The 18,680-nt window shown below is 50.2% G+C and overlaps 2 protein-coding genes across 8 annotated transcripts; one reads left to right on the plus strand and one right to left on the minus strand.

The window, feature by feature from the left end:
• Window positions 1-1,446: 1,446 nt before the first annotated feature.
• On the minus strand, window positions 1,447-12,809 carry LOC111158357 (solute carrier family 5 member 6). Of its 6 annotated transcripts, none has more exons than XM_022520351.1 (17): window positions 12,544-12,736; window positions 12,292-12,358; window positions 8,409-8,953; window positions 8,005-8,070; window positions 7,623-7,674; window positions 7,175-7,242; window positions 6,760-6,914; window positions 6,214-6,354; window positions 5,902-6,031; window positions 5,252-5,340; window positions 4,727-4,839; window positions 4,315-4,382; window positions 3,804-3,890; window positions 3,477-3,658; window positions 3,187-3,290; window positions 2,851-2,969; window positions 1,447-2,438 (listed from the first exon to the last, which is right to left on the minus strand). In XM_022520351.1, the coding sequence occupies exons 3-17, from the start codon at window positions 8,799-8,801 to the stop codon at window positions 2,286-2,288; spliced, it is 1,920 nt and encodes a 639-aa protein (XP_022376059.1). In that variant the 5' UTR covers window positions 8,802-8,953; window positions 12,292-12,358; window positions 12,544-12,736; the 3' UTR covers window positions 1,447-2,285. The 6 variants fall into 6 exon arrangements, with proteins under 6 accessions (XP_022376059.1, XP_022376060.1, XP_022376058.1 ...); XM_022520352.1 differs by having other exon boundaries at window positions 2,854-2,969; window positions 12,544-12,735; XM_022520350.1 differs by lacking the exon at window positions 12,544-12,736 and adding an exon at window positions 12,746-12,809 and having other exon boundaries at window positions 2,374-2,969.
• LOC111158358 (all-trans retinoic acid induced differentiation factor) lies at window positions 11,954-18,444 on the plus strand. Of its 2 annotated transcripts, none has more exons than XM_022520356.1 (7): window positions 11,954-12,104; window positions 13,939-14,060; window positions 16,459-16,530; window positions 16,738-16,809; window positions 16,910-17,031; window positions 17,765-17,862; window positions 18,103-18,444. In XM_022520356.1, exons 2-7 carry the CDS (start codon window positions 13,945-13,947, stop codon window positions 18,205-18,207), a joined length of 585 nt encoding a protein of 194 aa, XP_022376064.1. In that variant the 5' UTR covers window positions 11,954-12,104; window positions 13,939-13,944; the 3' UTR covers window positions 18,208-18,444. The 2 variants fall into 2 exon arrangements, with proteins under 2 accessions (XP_022376064.1, XP_022376062.1); XM_022520354.1 differs by lacking the exon at window positions 11,954-12,104 and adding an exon at window positions 12,922-13,243.
• The last annotated feature ends 236 nt before the right edge of the window (window positions 18,445-18,680 follow it).

The raw sequence follows: 18,680 nt of genomic DNA on the forward strand, positions 1-18,680 counted from the left end.
TGTTGTTTAGTTTTTATATAGAAATGGAAAAACGAATATATTTACCATTTTCCCTTAAACACCAGAATTCTTGAAATCTTTGAAGCCTGTGGACTTTCACCTTTTCTAAGATTTTATTTGAAAGAGAGATCACAAGTAGGCACAGAGAGGGGGGGAAGCAGGTTCCCTGCTGAGTAGAGAGGCCGAATCGGGGCTCGATCTCAAGACCCTAAGATCATGTCCTGAGCCGAAGGCAGTCTTTTTTTTTTTTTTTTTCTTTGAAAGAATAGCAACATCCAATTTACCCTGTTGAGTCCAATCAATGGTCCAATGTTTGGCCACGAGGGACGGGCACTCCTGTGGATGCCGTCTCACCACTGCTGACGTGGCCCCAGGGTCTCTGCCATTCTTTTTTGACTTTTTTTTTTTTTTTAAGATTTTTATTTATTTATTCGACAGACAGAGATCACAAGCAGGCAGAGAGAGAGAGGAGGAAGCAGGCTCCCGCAGAGCAGAGAGCCCGATGTGGGGCTCGATCCCAGGACCCTGGGATCATGACCTGAGCCGAAGACAGAGGCCTCAACCCACTGAGCCACCCAGGTGCCCCCGAAGGCAGTCTTTAACCCACTGAGCCACCCAGGCGCCCTACTTCCACCTTTTCTATGCAAATATAGGTAACAGGCAGGGATGTGAGACTAAATGAGGCCATTCTGGAATGATGGTGGTACTCGTACAGGGTCCTAGGGAGGCAGTCATTTCCTTAGATGCAAAATGGTGGCCAAGTTTAAGGCCCTTACGTGTAGGTGGATAAATCTGTCGAAGAATGAACAAATGGGAGCCTGGTTAGTTCTGGAACTCTGGCAGCATGGTAGGGTGGGACAGTTAGCCAAGAGCAATGCCCCTCAGCCCCCAGGTTGAAGGGCTGTCAAGAGGGCAGACCTCAAGGCAGAGTCCACTTGGCATTTTCTGAAACTCCACAGATCTGCCTGGGATCAAGCCTCTGCTGAGGGGCCCAGAGAGCCTGCGTAGAGCTCCTTCTGAGCAGCTGGAGGAGGCCAGGGCAGGGCGGGGCCCAGGGCTGGGTGGGTTTGAGCACAGTGCTCTTCACCATCACCAGAGTCCCACTCAAATGTTCTATTTTTAAAGCCAAGTAACAGCATTCTTGCTCCAGCCCCCAAAGTGAAAACTGGAGCAGCAATGATTGCTCTGGTCAAGGACAAGGTGGAGGTGGGACAGGAGATAGAATGAGCCACCGGGGATGAAAAGCAGCAGAGGGAGATGAGCACAGTGCCGCCCCCTGAAGACATGCCAGCCAGTCCCCAAACCTCCACCAGCCAGTGCTGGTTCCCCTCCCCCTCTCCTCAGCAGAGGATGACGTGTGCAGGGGAGGAGGGAGCGCTTTACTCCTGCCACGGATGGGACGGGGGGGTGGACCAGACAGTTGTGAACAGTACAGGAGCCCAGATGCTAGGTCCAAAAACAGTTTTTATTCCTTTGGAAGAAAGATCTGTGGGAAAGAAACTCCAAAAAGGAAACATGAACATGAACAACAAAATGACACTAGGGTGCCGTGCCAGGTGGATGGCACGCTCCACAGTGGACCTGGTCTTGCCCTGGTTTCTCGGATCAACATGTGCCCCGTCCCCAAGTGCCCATGACATAGGTGGAGGGTGGGGGCAGTGAGGAGGAAAGCTTCGCTACTCTATGCAAGGGAGACGAATGTACCGGTCTCTTCTGAGGTCTTTCAGGGACACTAAACCCTCCCCCTCAAGAACGGAGGTAGGCAGGTAAGAATGAGAGGGGCCTGGGCGTCACAGATAATTAGAAAGTAGTCACGGACCCTTTGTGGCTAACAGAAATTTATGTTTAAAACAGTTCCACAAGAGAAGCAACAGCTGGCTAAGACAGCTTTGTGTTCCATGGTAAACATGGCCAACCTCGTCAAGTTGGGCCTCAGAGCAGTGATAACTAGCACTACTGTTTCTGTTCACTTCAAAGGAGCCTGATGGTGGTTAATCAGGAGCCATTTTCCGTTTCCCAGAGGATTTGCTTTGATCCCCTTTTCTAGCAAAATCCTTTCCCCTGCAAGCCTGGTCCTCTAGAGAACAGACTGTCAAGGGACAGGTAAAACCCCTGTCCTACCCTCACACTTCTCATGACACAACAGCTTCTATTGCAGCCCAAACACCTAGAAACAAGGTCCTTTGGTGGGCTAGATAATCCAGTCTTCGATTGTCCCTGTTGGGTATCACCTAACTGATTGCTATACTAGAAGATGGCCTCTGGCACTGGGACCTAAGCCCAGATCACAGTGAGGTCTCCTGGAGGATGAAGGTGGGGCTGTTCCCTTGGTGGGCTGAGCCTTCCTCAGGCACTGCCATGGCCTCCTTGTCTCTGCCGTTCTTCAGCATCCCATTACTCATCTTTTCTGGAAATGTAGCAATGTCCACGGAAAGGTCCTGGAGAACACAGAGCAAAGAGATAGACAGGACGAGACAAAGGAGTGAAGGAACTCAGGCAGAAAAGCTGGAAGACACTGCTTTGATCCCTGCTGGAAGGGAGATCAGCAAAGGGCAGTCAGGAAGAAAAGGAGGAGCAAAGCACAAGGTTAAGATTAAGGTTAAGCACAAGGTGGTAGGCAGGGGGCACAGGAGGGAGAGGAAAGGCCAGCACACCGGGCACCTCTCTGGGCTGAGCTACCAAGCCAGCACTCCTCTGAGGGTAGAAGCTGGGGCAGTTACTGCGGGACGGTCCAGGTTCAGACAAATAATCTGAGTTGCTGGGGAGGAGAAAGGAAAGGGGCAGAAGGGAATTTGGAAGGTCTGGTATTAAGAGAGGGAAGGGAGGGTATGATCTGGACAACACAGCTGCTACCTGGCTGTAGCTGGTGCAGTGAAATCGCTTCTGACAGGACAGGGGCAGGAGGGCAAGGAGCTTTGGCAACACTGGGTAAATGGTCCGAGGATTCAGGGTCCGGCCCCGCATTCCCCCTGAAGGCAAAGGCACTTCTGAGTCTCCTACTGTGTAACCGGTGCACACCCAGCAAGCCACCTGTTCTCAGGGCTCTAAGTCCCCAGCCCCTGCCCACCTCCCAGAGCTCAGCCAAGAAGCCCAAGGACCCCGGAGGGCAGGGTCAGTTCTCCCGGAGTCCAGATTCCCTAAGTGGCCTCCCTCGCTTCTCCAGGACCCCAATCCGCATGCCCTCACCAGTGAGCAGACTGATAATCAGGCCCACCACAATGACTGTGGTTGAGTTGTGAGCGCTGTACCATAAATACGACAAGGAGTAGAAATGCCGCAGCCCTGTAGGCCTGGGGAGAACCGGAGTAAGGACAGTTAGCAAGTCACTGACAGGGCATTCCTCAGAGACACAGTCCTAGGATCTTGGGACCCAATATCTCCCTGAGGAATCTAGTGGCTCATCCCTTACCAAGACCCCTGGGAAACCCCTCAAAAATGAGTTATTTTCCCCAAGGAGAGAGTGAGCCCCAACTCACTTGGAGAGGGTGGTTGAGGGCATCAGTGTGGTCATGGTGACGGTGGTCAGGTTACTAGGCAGAGAAAAGCTGGATATATTAGGGGGAGAAGGTGCCATGCCGGAGGCCATGTTGGACACTATGCTTCCGATGCCGATCCAGAAGGCCATGATGAGTCCAGCCAACAGGCCCACAATGGCACCCTGCCCAGAGAAACAACACATTCTCCTGTCATGATGCCAGCCCCAATAAATCTTTACACCAGTTCCAGAACTCATGGGGAGAGACCTGCCAAACCATTTCTTAGGTCCACCCCTGTACATGACTGGAACCAGATGGATTACTCACAGGAGGGTTGGCACAAGGAAAGAACATTCCAAGACAGAAGAGTCCGAGCAGCGGCCCCCCAACCATGCCAAAGATGCTGAGTGCTGCCTGTGGAGGACAGGGTTGGCGGGGGGGGGGGGTAGAACATTCAGGCTCAGAGACCCCCAGCCTCACCAGTGCAGAGCAGAGCACAGCCACCTGCCAATGCCTCAGCACCCCACTTGTCAGATCTGTTGGTATCTTCTACCTGGAAATATCATAATGCAGAATTCGAGGGGGCAAATCCTGGGAATATTACAGGAATGTACTTTGGGTTGTTCTCTGAGGCTGTTCCCTAGATGGCTCTGAGCCGACAACATCCTAGGAATGACTCTAGGGAAGGCTACTCACAGCTAAAGGTGGTCCATCAAAGGCGAAGTTTCAATACCCATTCCTATACCATTCCCTTCACAGCGGTTGTCTCCCTCAACTTCCTGTTTCGATCAGCTCCTTTCTCCTCTAAAAACTGCTTTCTTCTCTGCATAATCCTTACCTGTAGCACAGGTCCCATCTGGGAAGAAACATACGCCATTCCCAGACAAAGTAGCCCATAGCCAAAGGCTGGGGAAAAAAGAAGGGAGGAAACAGGCCAAGAGAAGTTAACACATTTAAAAGGGGGAAAAGTAGAGCAAAGCTCCTTCCTCAGCCAAACCATTACCTCTGTGTCCCTGGAAATGGCATATTCCCTCCTGCCCCAGCTCCAGGTCCCTCCCACCTGGTTTTCCCACCTATGTGACTCAGAGGCCTTCCCAGGAAATTCCCTGAGATGTCAACAAGGTTGTGTGTACTTCGTTCAGCAAGCGCTGAGCCCAGGCTAAACCTGGTGCTGTGAAGCAGACTGATAAGGCGCTTAGGGTGTGTCTTAGAAAGAATTCGACTGAAAAGATGACGAAGCATAATCGCACCAAGGATTCTGGAAAGCATGATGGCCTGGACTTCAGAGAACGGAGGGAACCAGGGTCGGATCAGATCTTCCATCGTAACAGTTGCCAATGAATTAAAAGCAGAAGATATGGTGCTGAAAGGGGGAAGACAAAGATGAGCCATGCTGAGTCTGGGGCCTGAAAGGCAAAACCAACAGGGGGCCTGCTGAGGGAAGAGCGCCCTAAAGGCAGGAGAGGACATGTGCAGCCAGAAGCCATCTTCACGGCTGGCAGCTGAGCAAGAGGCCCAGAAGGCAAGGACACTTGCCCTTTGCTGAATGGGATACAGGTTTTGATCAAGTGGAATCAATTCTTGGTGTTGTAAATGACTCCTTCCCCAGCAAGGGGGCATCTCCTGGGAGAGGATATGCTCCCCTCTACACAGACGAGCTGTCCCTCGTCATCCACAGATGGATGCGCACATTGAGAAACTCAGAGAGACCCCTCCACCTGGGGCCACGTGGGGATCAGCTGCACAAGCCCAAGGGAAACGGTCAAGGAGAGTACCTGAGGGAGCCACTGAAGAGGCAGGCGACAAAGAGGCCAGGCAGGCCCGGCAGGTCTTTCAGGAGGTCCATCACAAAGTAGAGAACGAACTGCAGGCAGAGCAGAAGTGCACAGCCCCGCTGAGAGAAGAGCCCTGCCCTGGGGTGTGGTGTGCGAGAAGCTCCCTGCACGTGCCCCTACCAGTCTATGGAGAGTGAGTGATTGCAAAGGGAGCTCAGCACTGAGGGTGACCCAGTTAATACAGAGAAAACGGGCTCCAGAGAATAACACAGTTCACGCCCCAAACCTGCCCCTGACTAGCAGTGTGGCGAGGATTCTGACCACCTCCATGAGGCTTTTTTCTTTCCTGTCCAATGAGGCTGTTGTAACGAACGGAAGGCACCAGGTGGGGGATAGCTCCCAGCAGAGTGCATGGCACGGTAATAAAGGCAGGTCCCTCCCCCCACCAGCAGGGTGAGCACCAGGATGCGGCGATGCTGGCCAGGGGCTGGGCCCCTCCTGTGCTAGCCTGTAGAATCCCATAGTGGAAAACGACTTACGTCCATTTCCTACCCAAGGTGAGAGTCCTTTCTGCAGCCAACCAGACACTCCTGTTGGGGGGCCAGGCTGGCCCTCATGGGCAGAGTAGGGTGCCAGGGAGGACTTCTCACCTGGTCAGGGGCTGCCTGAGCCTGCTGGGCGCTCATAGCATACTCCTGGTAGTAGACAAACATGACCAGGCCAATGAGGCAGCTCATGCAGAGGACCAACTGCTGGCAGGGGAAGACGGCATAGCAGGAGCTGCGGAGAGACCGGCGCCAAGGCTCTGCCTACACACCCTCAGGCACGTCCCCAAGCTCCGGAAAGCAGACCCATATCCCGGCCCCGATGGGTGTGCGTGTATGCTCTGGCATCCTGCCCCAATCCCAAAATGGGGCCCACTCTCCTCTGCTCCTCCCTGGTCTTCCTGTCCCTGTACTCACAGCACAGCAGCCTTCTCCGTGCGAGAACTGAGGTAGCGCTGCACCTGAGCCTGGTTCACCCCATACAAGGACAGCATCATGAAGACACCCCCAAAAGCCAATGTCCAGAAAGTGTGCCGTACAAAAGGATCTGGATCCAGCCTACAACAGACACCAACTGGACACTGTGGCATAGCCCCAGACGGACGCAGCCTTCCTCGCACTCCTACAACGGGGGGCTGAGCAGAGACACTGCTGCAGGGCGAAGGAGCTACTGAAGGCAAGAACTTGGGGGACTCAAGAAGCAGTGCAGCACGACGGAGGAAGGGTTCCACCCCTTCAACCCACAGCCGCATGCCAGGTACTAAAACTATCTTGACCCTCCTTACCCACCAGACTCCCATGGTCACCCTCCGTCTCTGCAGGGCCAGCTCCCCACCCGTCTCAGTGCCGCCCCTAAGGCTTCCACAGCTTGCCCTCTGTTTACTGCAGCCCTGAGTTCAGGCTCTAGGACGGGCTCAGCCCCCAGGTCCTACAGACCCCAGCCAGGGGAAGGGGTGTACTTACACGATCCCAGAGATGAGGCCATGCTGGGAAGCCACTTCCCACACATGCCCCAAGCCGCCCACCTTGGCAGACCCCACAATGATAACCACCAGCTGCCCTATGAACATGACCAGCGTCTGGAACACGTCTGTCCAGATGACTGCCTTCAGCCCACCCTGCAGGGCAAAGAAAGCATGCCTGCCACAGACGTCTTTAAAACCCCCCAGAAGTGAAGAACCATGCCTCCCAGCAGCAAAGGACTATACTGCCCCCAGGGGCATAACTGTGAAGACTCTGTTGACATCCTTCCCATCCCATCTCCTACATCCTGTCTCACCCCACTCCAGAACTCCATCCCATCTCACCTACATTTTTACCTTATCCCTTTCTTTTTCCTCCCATCTCCCCTCCCTCTCCTAAAACTTACTACACTTACCAGAGCAGTATAGACGGTACAAACAATGCCTAGGGTCAGCACCGACAGCCACAGATCAAAGCCAGTCACTGCAAACAGATAAAAACCACATTCCTGTCTCTGGAAGAGGGTTTCCCAACAGAGAAACCAGAAAAACCCCAGTAAGACATTAAGTATTTGGCCATCAAGGATGAAATAAATCATTCACCACAATGGGAAAAAAATGTGTGAATCCCACCAAAAGGTGCTGATTAACCAGCTAAGATGAGACAGAGTAATGTGTGATTAGCTTCGGGTGAGTTGAACCAAGGTACTTCCACCTCCAGCAGAGACCAGCCAAGGGCCCATGCAGTGAAGTAACTCCTTGGCCAAGGTCAGATTCTTTTCTGCACAATCTCCCCTACCCGCCCCTCCCAGAGGTATTTTCCCAGTCTGCTGTGGCTGAGACCCAAGGGCTGTGACTCCTCACCTGCATTGAGGGCCAGTGATGGTGCATAGAGCACAACTCCCATGTAGATCACCTGTTGGATATGGAAAAGACAATGTGAACGGGAGGGGAAATGAGGGTGAGCAGAGAGAAAAGCTGGACCTCAGCTCCAATATCCTAATGGCCTCCCTTCATCTAGGCTCACTTCCCTTTCCCTTCCTCCAAATCTTGGCTTGCTGCCACCATAATGACGGTGCTGCCACCAAAGGAATAGGAACCAGGATGCCTCTGGTGGCTTCAGGGACACCGACCCCTAGTGGGACCTTGCCAGTCTGAAAGCAGAAGCTCACAATGCTTCAGTAGAACGGAGTTTGGGTCCCTCTATCATATCTCAGGCTCAAATTCTACCCTCATTTCTACTTACCATCTGAAAGATGAAGGTCACAGTCCCACACACCCGCACAGCTTTATTGAATCGGAGCTCCAGGTACTAGATAGGAATATATATATACACACGTATACATATAAAGAAAAAAAGAAAAAATAAAGGTATTCCTCCCCATTCTAACCCCACAATTCAACCTCCCTCAAGAAACCCAGGAACATGAAAGAATATTCAACTCCTATCTGCTCTGGGCCTCTCAGCACAGCACCTTCCTTCTCTTCCCACTTGACCTCACCCAGAAAGAACCTAAAAACACACAATGTGTCCCATCACTCTCATTAGGCAGAGGAGGTCCAGGGACCCAGATCCTTCATACATGCTCTCTTCCTTCTCTCTATCCCCGACCCTGATGGTCCTGTGTGTTCTTCTTCCTCCCTGCTCACCTCATAGGCACTGGTGAGATGTAGGCGGTAGAAGACAGGGATGAAGACATGTGCTGGGATCAGCAGGCCCAGAAAATAGCAGCAGCCCAGGAACCAATACTGGGTCCCAAATCGGTAGATCTCGGACGGAACACCCAAGATGGCCACAGCTGATTGGAAGGTGGCCAGCAGAGACAGAGCCACAGGAAGACAGCTCATTTCTCGGTCTGCCATGAGCAGCTGGCCAACAGTATGCCGGCCCCAGCCACGAAAGGCATGGTAGAGCCCGATAGCAAGGGAGAGAACCAGCAGCAGCACAAACACTACATAGTCTGTGAGGGAGAAAGTAGATGTGACCGTGTCTGTGTCTGAGGTTGGGAGCAGGGGAGCCGAGGTGCTCACCCCCACGCTCATATCTTGATTGTGTCTGTGGCCTACAGTCACTCACTGCTCCTGTGCTCTCTGGGCTGCCACTGAGCTGGGCAGTGGCACGCAGGTGGTTACAGCCTGGCTTCCAGCCACGATCTCACAGTCCTTCTCCACCAAGTGACATTGTCCAAGGTGAGCTGCAAAGGAAATCAGCTCCTCGTCAGGCTTACCCTGCCTTCACGGGCACCCATCCCAAGACCTGTGTATTTCACACCCATCAAACCTGGACCAGCCAGCTCTGCACAACCCTGTAGGTCTGGAGGCCCTAGTATAGATTTGATAGGGGAGAAAGGAAGCAGCAGAGTAAGACAGGCAGGAGACAACTGCTTGCCCAAGATCATTTTGGGCGTACATAGCAGTGAAATATAAGAACCTTCTTGGGGCGCCTGGGGCGGGCGGCGCAATCAGATGGTGAGATCGAACGTGTCAGGGTCTGCACTCAGCGTGCGCGCAAGTACCCCCTACACCACTCGGTGTGCAATCTGCTTGGGATGCTCTCTCCCTCCGCCCCTCACCCTCCTCACTAAAATAAATTAAATCTTAAAAAACAAAACAAAACAAACCTTCTTAGGTCTCCACCCCAATCACAAAAGAAAAATCAACTCTGGCCCGCATTTCTTTTCAAAGACTTCCCTGCCCCCACCTGTAGGCACAGACCGAGTCACTACAGTGCACTAAGCCAGCAGACCCCAGCCGGACACCACAGCCTTGCAGGGGAGAAGAAAGCGAGACTAATCACACAGCTTGGCTTCCTCTCTTTCCCCTAGCCTCAGCCCCCACCTCCCATATTCCCAGTGTCACCTTCTTAACAGGACCCCTTCTCAACACTGATCCCCAGTGAGATGACCCACACAGCAGCCCCAAACTCCATTCCACATATCCCCAGGCCAACCACTTCCTTCTCCCCAACACTACTAGAGAAGCCCTGCCACCCACTTCTCAGGTCCTCTGCCTGTAACACTACAGTCAACAGCAGACCTGGGAACAGGGCTGGGATGCGAAAGTGAGAGGGCAATGTGCTGGAGCCAGGAGTTCCGTTACGATTACAGAGAAGCAAACCAGCCAGGGAGCTGGGGCAAGGGAACAGCCAGGGAAAGTGCTCCTCCTCTCCTCCTGCAGCAGGAACCTACCTAGAGAAGTAATCTCTGTTGGGAGGCAGCGCTGCCTGGAGAAGCGGTGTCTAGGGCTGGGCAGAAGCTGAGGGTCTGGCTCTATCAGTAGCCGGGGTGAGATGAGCTGTGAGGGGCGGAGTGAAGCTCAGCAGGTATTTGCCCTGGGCCCTTCAGGGAACCAATCAGTGTGATCCAAATGGCCCTATCACCCTATGGCCCCCAAACTCCAGCTCAGTCTTAGAGGCTCCAGAGTGGGGAACAGGGAGCTCATATTCAACAGCATTCTTAGCTGGATTAGGCTTTTCACTCTAAGTCACACTTGGCACTGTGTGCTAGAGGGAATTAGAAAGTAGGAGCCCCGGGAAATGGGAAAGTTGCTTTTCTGACTCTTCCACCAAAAATACTAATCCTCAAAGAATACAACATTATCCTCAGAACAAGGACAGGATTATACTACCTAAAAACTTAAGGGAACATTAAGAGATCACTATCATGACCCCCTCAGTTACTAACAAAAATACTGAGGTCCAGATGACTCAAGTGATCTTTCCAGAACCACAGAGCCGATTATTGTCAGTCTAGATTAGAGCTCGAGTCTCCTGATTCCCCAACCATCCACAATTCATTTATACCATGATGTCTTTAGAGGATATCCATGATATACATGACATGGAGGAAAAAAATACCAAGGCATGTCAGGTTTTCAGACAGCCTAAATGATCAGTTAACACTTTCTAAATACCCCCACTTTCTTTCTTTTTTTTTAGTGAAGCAACTCAGCTCTTAACTTCTTGTAACCCAGAAGTGTGCCATGAACTTTATGAACTTTAATAATGATAATAAAAAAGCACCCTTTGCTATCACTTTTAACACACCACCTCTCTGGTTTATGAACTTTAAGTGAACACTGTCTAGTTCTCAAGGAAATAGAGTCAGAAAAGTTAAAGAACTTCTTAAGGTTACAGGGCAGGACACAAAACAAGAGATAAAGAAAGAATGTTATCTGCAGCTAGGACAGGTAACCAAGGGGCCCATCCTTACTATTCCTAGAACCAGGGCGGGAGCGGAATGTTAACTGTAATCAGTCATTCACCGAACAAAGTTTAGATTCCAACTAATCTAGACACACATTAACATAACCTGTGTCTTCTGTTCTTGCCCACTAGGAGAAAGATCAGCCTGTCTGTCTTCTGGTTCACTCACACTGTGTTCTCGGGCAGATGTCGCCTGGCTGTCAAGATAGGGTCTTAGATGGACCAAACCTGAACTCTGAACCTCGTGGGGCCAACAAAGAGAGGAAATCGGAGGCGGCAACTCTTGGATCACATGCTCTATGAGTCACAGAATGTTAGTACCCAGAATAGTGCTCCCAACAGACCACTCTGGTTTAACCTAAGGATGCCCCGGGCTTCTGGACATCGCAACATCTTTAGTTCTCACTCCTCTTTGGCAAATTGTACTGTGACAGAGGTGATGGAAAATACCGGAGAATATGCGAAGGTGTCTGCTGTGTGCCTGTAAGAATGTGCAGCTGTAAAGAGTTAGCGGTAATGCTACGGTGGTTAGAAAGCAAAAATGGTCTCAGTGTGGACTAGAACACAGGCATACAGAACTGGAGACTCTCCCGCTGGGGTAAATTGGTGGAGCTTCTAGATAGAATTCTATTTGCATGAGATGCAGAGAACCTTCCTGGAGGGCTGAACAGAGAGCCAGGCAAAACAGGAAAAACCTGACCCCCTACAAAGTGTTCTCAGACGAGATTCTGATTCTAAGAACAGGATAGTTACTGGCTTTCTAAAAATTCTATGGCTCTAAACCCCATGGACTTGCATCTCTCTCAGAGGGGGAGCCAAAAGAGCACAGTGGTTTCACTGAAACTAACGCTCAGTAGTGAGCTGTGAGACCCCTTTCTAAAAGTACAACACACACAGAAACGGAAGAGGATCTTCTACATCACCATACCCCACCCCCCCGCCCCGCTTTGCCCGCCTGCTCTGAATTACCTTGACTCCTACAAAAGGCAAAGGGGACCACTGCAGGCCCCACTGTCCCGAGAGCGATTCCTTCAAAATCTGCCCTTGTGCCTAGAATTCCTCGAAGTCTGAAAGCTCTGGTACCCTCATTAAAATGCTAAGAACTACACCTATGCCTCAGAGGACGCGCCAGCCAGCGGCAGGTAAATCCTTTCAAGGAGAATCTACATAACCTGCGGGTATGGGGAAGAGAAGCCGGGCCGGCCACGCACTCAAGATGAGTCAGCTCTGATGAGCTTTTGCCTGGCGCTAATCAAAGGCAACACGCAGTCCCCTGCGTGCGCGGGGCTCCCCAGGGCCAGCCGGGGGCAGCGCTCGCCTTTCCCTTACCTCCGCGGCTCAGCCAGGGCTAAGCAGGTCCAGTCGTGTTCCCTGAGATCAGCATCGCTCCGCTTCTCTGGGAAGGAAAAGGAGATAAGGCGGCCGGCAAGCGCCTATCCCGCTCCTCCCTCCTCACCAAGGATCCGGTCGCCACGCGGTCTCCGGACTGAGATGAAGGTGCCAGGGTGCCCGGAGCCTGCCCAGGCTCGTCTCCTCCCGCCGGGCTTTGCCCTTCACTCTTCGCTCTTCTATCACCCTTACCCTCTTTATTTGCTGGCTTCCCGCCTTCCCTCCACACGTGAGGTAGCTTAACCACTACACCACGCGGTCTCAACTCAGGTCTTCCCGCGCCTTCACGCGGGGAACCAGCTCGCCCCGCCCCTCCCCGCCACCGCACCACTCTCGGGAGCCTCCTGGCACGGGTCCCCATACGCTGGCCCGCCCGGGTGCGGCCCATTTGCACCTTTGGGTGCAGCGGGGGCGGCCGAGCCGGGCCTGCCACATGCCGGCTGAGTGACAGCGGGGGCCCGGGCCCGCCCCGTGGCCGCCTCACGTGGCGCCGCCATGTTTACTGAGGGCGAACTGAGAAGGCCCCGGGCCACGGCGATGACGCAACCTCTGCGTCCGGAAGCGAGGAGGGCGCAGCTGAAAGAGCGGCGGCGGGGTGGTCTTCTCTAGCGGGGGAAAACGAGAGGAAGTAGGGCAGTCGGCCGTAACGGGGATTAGAGCGCATAGAAGAGCTCTGACCTCTCCAAGCAGCGGCAAGCCCCGGCCTGTGCGGGGCGACTAGACCACGCCCGGGGAGGGCGGAGCCACACGCGCAAGTCTCGCGAGGCGCTGAAAAGGACGGAGGGAGCGAAAAATGGCTCTTCGCGGGCAGAGTTGTCCTTCATTCTTGGTCCCTTGGGCAGCGACCCTGCTCCTCGCTCTGGGCGCGGAAAGGGCTCTGGCGCTACCCGAGGTACAGAAGCAAGTTAGAGGTCGGGCTGAAGCAGAGCTGCTGGGCAACCTTATTTCGCGCTCTCCCGCCCTCGGATCTCCCCTCTCCCTAGCGCGCCGGTGGCTGGGATTTGGTCCCCGAGGCTTCCCTAGCTGTAGCCCAGCCGGCCCCGGCTCCCGAGTACTCACGCTGCTCAGGTCTCCCGGTGCCCTCGCCCCGCTGACGTAGACCTTTAAAATTTGATCTCCTTGTTCCTTAATCTGAGTAACTTTAAATTTTTCGGCTACGGTCGAGTTCTCTGGCTCTTCAAGCGCATCTTGCGCAAATGCCGTATATTGTGCTCGGGCAGTACTGTACCTTCTGTAAAGCTTGATGAATTCTTTGTGTACCTGCAGTGCTTTATACCTGGCCAAACCGGGTCTGTTAGATTGAGAAGTCACTGGAGAGAGCGTAATAAATATGTTCGAACAGTGATCTTCGAAGATGTCCTTTCCTGGACAAGGTCTGGTGCAGCAAGTCTCTAGTGTTCTGATTTGGCTTCTGACTCTAGGCGAAGAAATGAGTCCCCGAGTCAAACTTGATACAAAGATAGGACACTTTACCCGACCAGTATTAAAGGAATTCGGAAGAGTGTACTGGCAGTTAACTTTTGCTACCTATTTGTTCTTTTCTTGGCTTTTCTTTCTGGAATCCTAATACCTTTCTCTTTTCTGCAGATATGCATGCTGTGTCCAGGGAGTGTGCAAGATTTGTTTGAAGTGGCTCTTTATTGTAAGCAGACACCAGAGCTAATGCTGCACTCCCGCTGCTGCCTGAATCAGGAGGGCACCATCGTGGGGTGAGGGAGGAAAAGACAACTGTGGATACTGGAAGAGTTCCCAAGCTGGATTGCTTTTTTTTTCTTTTTTTTTTTTTTAAGTAGACTTTGTGCCCAATGTGGGGCTTGAACTTAGGACCCTGAGTTCAAGACTTGGGCTGAAATCAAGAGTCCAACACTTAACCCACTGAGCCACCCAGACACCCACATGCCCCTGCCCCAGATTCTTGAAGGCTTGCCTGATTGGCTTTTGGAATAAATACTGGTGCCTGTTTTGGGGGCATCTAAATCGTGATTCTCATACATTTAAATGTGTTACAGCATTTTTAGCTAGGTAAAGAACCCTGTGATCTTCCTGGTTGGAACTACCTAGAAGTCATAATTTTTTCCCATTAAAAAAAAAAAAAACCCTTATGGCTTCCTCTTATTTTTAAAAATACATTATCTATTTATTTGAGATTCAGAGTGAGCAAGAGAGTACGGGAGCAGGGGCAGAGGGAGAGGGAGATGCGGACTCCCCCACTGAGCAGGGGCCGGATGCTGGGCTCTGTTTCAGGATGCCAGGTCATGACTTGAGCCTAAGGCAAATGCTTAACCAACTGAGCCACCCAGGTGCCCCATATATGGCTTCCTCTTAAAAGAAGTTTTGTTCTTTTGTTTATTTTCAACTCTGGTTAGTGTGTGTTTCCGGGAAACGGCTCCCTTAGCCTCCAAAGCGCTTTGCTTATAGGGTATTCTTCCCTTCCTATGAGTTCATGGTTGTCTCGAGGCAAATTCTTCTTCTGTAAATTCTGTCCCCTTAATGAAGGTTAGTCCCTGCATTTTCTCCTTTTACACTCTGAGGATTCACTCTTAGGGCTTCAATTATAACCACTATGCAGGTGTTCCCCAAACTAGATCTCTTTTAGTATCCTCGACCCCCTCCAACCTGCAGGTACACGTGAGTACTTTTTGCTTCCTATTAAACATTTCCTCTTGAGTGCACACTCACTTCAGAATCCTAAATGTCATCTGTCTTGCTCCCATTCTCCTCTCTCCCTGATTACCTCAATACTTCTCTATATGAAACTACCTGAAAACCAAATTTTTTTTTCCCCATCATCTGGTTTTAAAATTAGAGTGGTCTACTGCCTTCAGGATAAAGTTCAAACCATAAACCACGACAGATTGGTCTCAATCCACTTTCAATAATTTTTTCCAATTATTTGTCCACTAAAAGCTTTCATGAGGGTCTGGCTTGAGCCAAACTGGCCTACTTCCGAAAGCATTCCGCTTTTGTTTCTTTGTTCATTCAGGCCTTTTTCCTTACCTGAAATTTCGTTCCTCCACCAAATTAAAACATAGCCATCCTTTAATTCCAGCATCTTCTGTGAATGCTCTACTCAATGCTAGAATAATATCTTTTTTTTTTACTTCTAATCCTTACTATACAATTCAAAATTATTCATATACTGTCCTGTGATTTCTTTTAGATTATAATTTAATGTTTATGTTGTTTTTATATTTGGCAATGGTTTTCCTCTACTACATTGTAAGGTACTTGAAAGCTAAGATACTGAGGGTTTTCTTTTTCTTCCAATTTTTGCAGTTAATAGGCATTCAGTAGGGGTGCCTAGGCAGCTCAGTCCGTTAAACGGCTGCCTTTGGCTCAGGTCATGATTTTAGGGTTGTGGGATCAAGCCCTGCATTGGGTTCCCTGCTCAGTGGAGAGTCTGCTTCTCCCTCTCCCTCTGCCACTCCCCCTGCTTGTGCTCTCTCACTCTGTCAAATAAATAAAATCTTAAAAAAAAAAAAAAGTAGACACTCAGTAAATATTTGAAGAATAAAGGAACAGTCAGCAATATATAGTGAAAAAAAAATAATGCGGCATGGTCCTTAATATCCAGTAATTTGTCTCTAGTCTGTGACAGAAAATGCACTTGGGAAAAAATTTCATTTATGTGACTTGAGTTTTTTTCCCATTTGAAGGCCATTTGTGGATCTGAGAATCGTAACAATACAGTGTGAGATTCACTAACCTAGACAAGGAACAAATTTCCTCCAATAGATGCACAGATGCATAGATACTACTGAGTAGAGCAGTACTATCTGATGGCACTTCCTGCTATGATGGAAATGTTCCATCTGTACTCTCCAACATAGTAGCTACTAATCACATGGTGGGTGAGTGGTTACTGAATACTTGAAATGTGGCTAGTGCAAATGAAAAACTGTATTTTTTTGTTTTTTTACCTAATTAGCTACACGTAACTAGCGGTGACTGAACTGGACAGGGCAGAGTTGAAACATCCACCACAGCATCTAGTGTGTGGCCCTGAACACAGCTGTGTTTAATTAATATTAGCTGAAAAGAGGGTTATATTAGCTTACCGTAGGTGGAGAGAGACATATAATTACAACGATTACTGTGTTTCCTCAGGCTGGATCTCCAGAACTGTTCTCTAAAGGACCCTGGTCCAAACTTTCCTCAGGCACATACTGCTGTCATCATGTAAGTGGTTAGTTATCCTCCCCGACGGCAACTATGGTGAAGGGTGATGGTAAAGTCTTTGAGGATGGACTCCTAAAAAGATGTTTAAATATGAATGTCCAAACTTGGACAACTCAGAATGAGAACTGGATTATCAGCCCAGGAAGATGTGGGAATGGAAGTACAGTGTTTTCCTAGAGCACAGCACTAACCGTGTGTGCTTTGCAGAGACCTGCAAGCAAACCCCCTCAAAGATGACTTGGCCAACACCTTCCGTGGCTTTACCCAGCTCCAGACTCTGTGAGTAAGGGCATAGGGTTGGGGAGAGGACCAAAGAGGGTCAGTGCTGTGAACTCAGCAACTTGGGGCTGTGCATTATGACTGCCTGTGTTGTTTTCAGGATACTGCCCCAAGATGTCAGCTGTCCTGGAGGTATTAATGCCTGGAATACTGTCACCTTTTACACAAAAAACCAAACCTGCCAAGGGCAAAGGAACTTTTGCAACAGCACAGGGGACCAAGGTATGCTGTCTCATCTCCACTCTTTCAGGAACTGCCTTTCCTCCCTTGTATTCTCTGTTTTAGATCTGGCAGTAAAGTTGGTTAAGTCCCTCTTGTTCAAGTTTCTGAACTTCTAATCCCTTGAAAGAAGAGGTCGTAAGATGTATTGTTGTGGTTATGTTCTTTTTAAAAAATTTTAAAAATTCAGTTAGCCAACATATAGTAGTACATCATTAGTTTCAGATGTAGCGTTCAATAATTTATCAGTTGTATATAACACCCAGTGCTTATCACATCAATGTGCCTTACTTAATGCCCTCACCCAGTTACCCCACCCTCCACCCACCTCCCCTCCAGCAACCATCAGTTTGTTTCCTATAGTTAAGAATCTTTCTACACAATTAATGAATCGTTGAATACTACATCAGAAACCAGTGATGTACTATATGTTGGCCAATATAAAAATTGAATATAATAAAATTCTTTCATGGGTTTTTTTTTTTCCCTCTGATGACTTCCCATTCGGTTTTCCCTCCCTTCCCCCATGATCCTCTGCACTGTTTCTTATATTCCACATATGAGTGAAACCATAGGATAATTGTCTTTCTCACTTTGATTTTGTTGTGTTCTGATTGTCTGAAATCTTCTCTGCTTTTGACCTAGAAATAATTGAGATAATCTAAGTTGAAGCAGATATTTGAGAAACCTACATAATGAGATTCAGTGATGTCTCCTGTTTTTCTCTGGTTCACAGAAATGTGTCCTGAGAATGGGTCCTGTGTACCTGATGGTCCAGGTCTCTTGGAATGTGTCTGTGCTGATGGCTTCCATGGCTACAAGTGTATGCGCCAGGTGAGGAATTAGCCCTTCTAATTAGGGATAAGAGAAGCACATAAGGAAGAACCTCTCTGAAAGAAGAGCCCTAAGAACAGAGCTGATGCACATTATCTAAAGAAGGAAACTATAAGAGAATTGCCCTGGGTAAGGGGATAGGTATACTCGGAAAGAACTAGGTGTTAGGATGTAGTTCTTGGTGTCATCATATATGAGGAGGGTTTTTTTTTTGTTTGTTTTATTTTTGATCATTCACAGGGTTCCTTCTCACTGCTTATGTTCTTCGGTATTCTGGGATCTACCACATTATCCATCTCCATTCTGCTTTGGGGGACCCAACGCCGGAAAGCTAAGACTTCATGAACCACATAGGTCTTCCTACTGACCTAAAAATCTTGATCTAGCTGAGCCCAGCCAGGGAGATTTTCTTCCTAGACAGGATGGTTGACTAGCAGAACCTCCTCAAGACTGAAGCCATCTTTGGCAGGAAGATGGAAAGTTGGCATAGCCTTGGGGTGTTGTGGGCACTGCAGTCCAGGAATGGACGGGGACCGGTGCCCCATTTGTGCTTGACTATAATAAACACCTTTTCTTGTCGTTCTTTATTGTTTATTTTTATAGAGAGGCGACCTGGCTTTGTGTAATCTTTGGTTAAAGTGGGAGAGAGCGCTTTTGGGTAGTCGGTTTTCTTTTCTAGTTTTCCCAGGACTTTGAAGTGGGGCGGAGTTGGTGGGGAGGGAGGGTAGAGGAGACGCCCGACACGCTGTTGCTAGCTTGGCCCCGCCCCTTGCGTGCTGGGCCCCGCCCCTCACGCTGCCGGCAGCTCGCGCCGCCGC

This window comes from Enhydra lutris, unplaced genomic scaffold, assembly GCF_002288905.1.
Source record: "Enhydra lutris kenyoni isolate GAN:26980312 unplaced genomic scaffold, ASM228890v2 scaffoldscaffold59, whole genome shotgun sequence".
NCBI classification, from domain to species: Eukaryota; Metazoa; Chordata; class Mammalia; order Carnivora; family Mustelidae; genus Enhydra; species Enhydra lutris.

Bases quoted from the DNA above. Each gene is read 5' to 3' on its own strand.
- LOC111158358 (XM_022520354.1), top strand. From the start codon at position 13,145: ATGGCTCTTCGCGGGCAGAGTTGTCCTTCATTCTTGGTCCCTTGGGCA. The intron at 16,810-16,909 runs GTGAGTAAGGGC...TGTTGTTTTCAG, and splicing joins TTTACCCAGCTCCAGACTCT to GATACTGCCCCAAGATGTCA. The intron at 17,863-18,102 runs GTGAGGAATTAG...GATCATTCACAG, and splicing joins GCTACAAGTGTATGCGCCAG to GGTTCCTTCTCACTGCTTAT.
- LOC111158357 (XM_022520350.1), bottom strand. From the start codon at position 8,801: ATGAGCGTGGGGGTGAGCACCTCGGCTCCCCTGCTCCCAACCTCAGAC. The intron at 4,840-5,251 runs GTACTCTCCTTG...TCCCCCTTTCAG, and splicing joins CTCTTCAGTGGCTCCCTCAG to CACCATATCTTCTGCTTTTA. The intron at 3,891-4,314 runs GTAAGGATTATG...TGTCCTCCACAG, and splicing joins AGATGGGACCTGTGCTACAG to GCAGCACTCAGCATCTTTGG.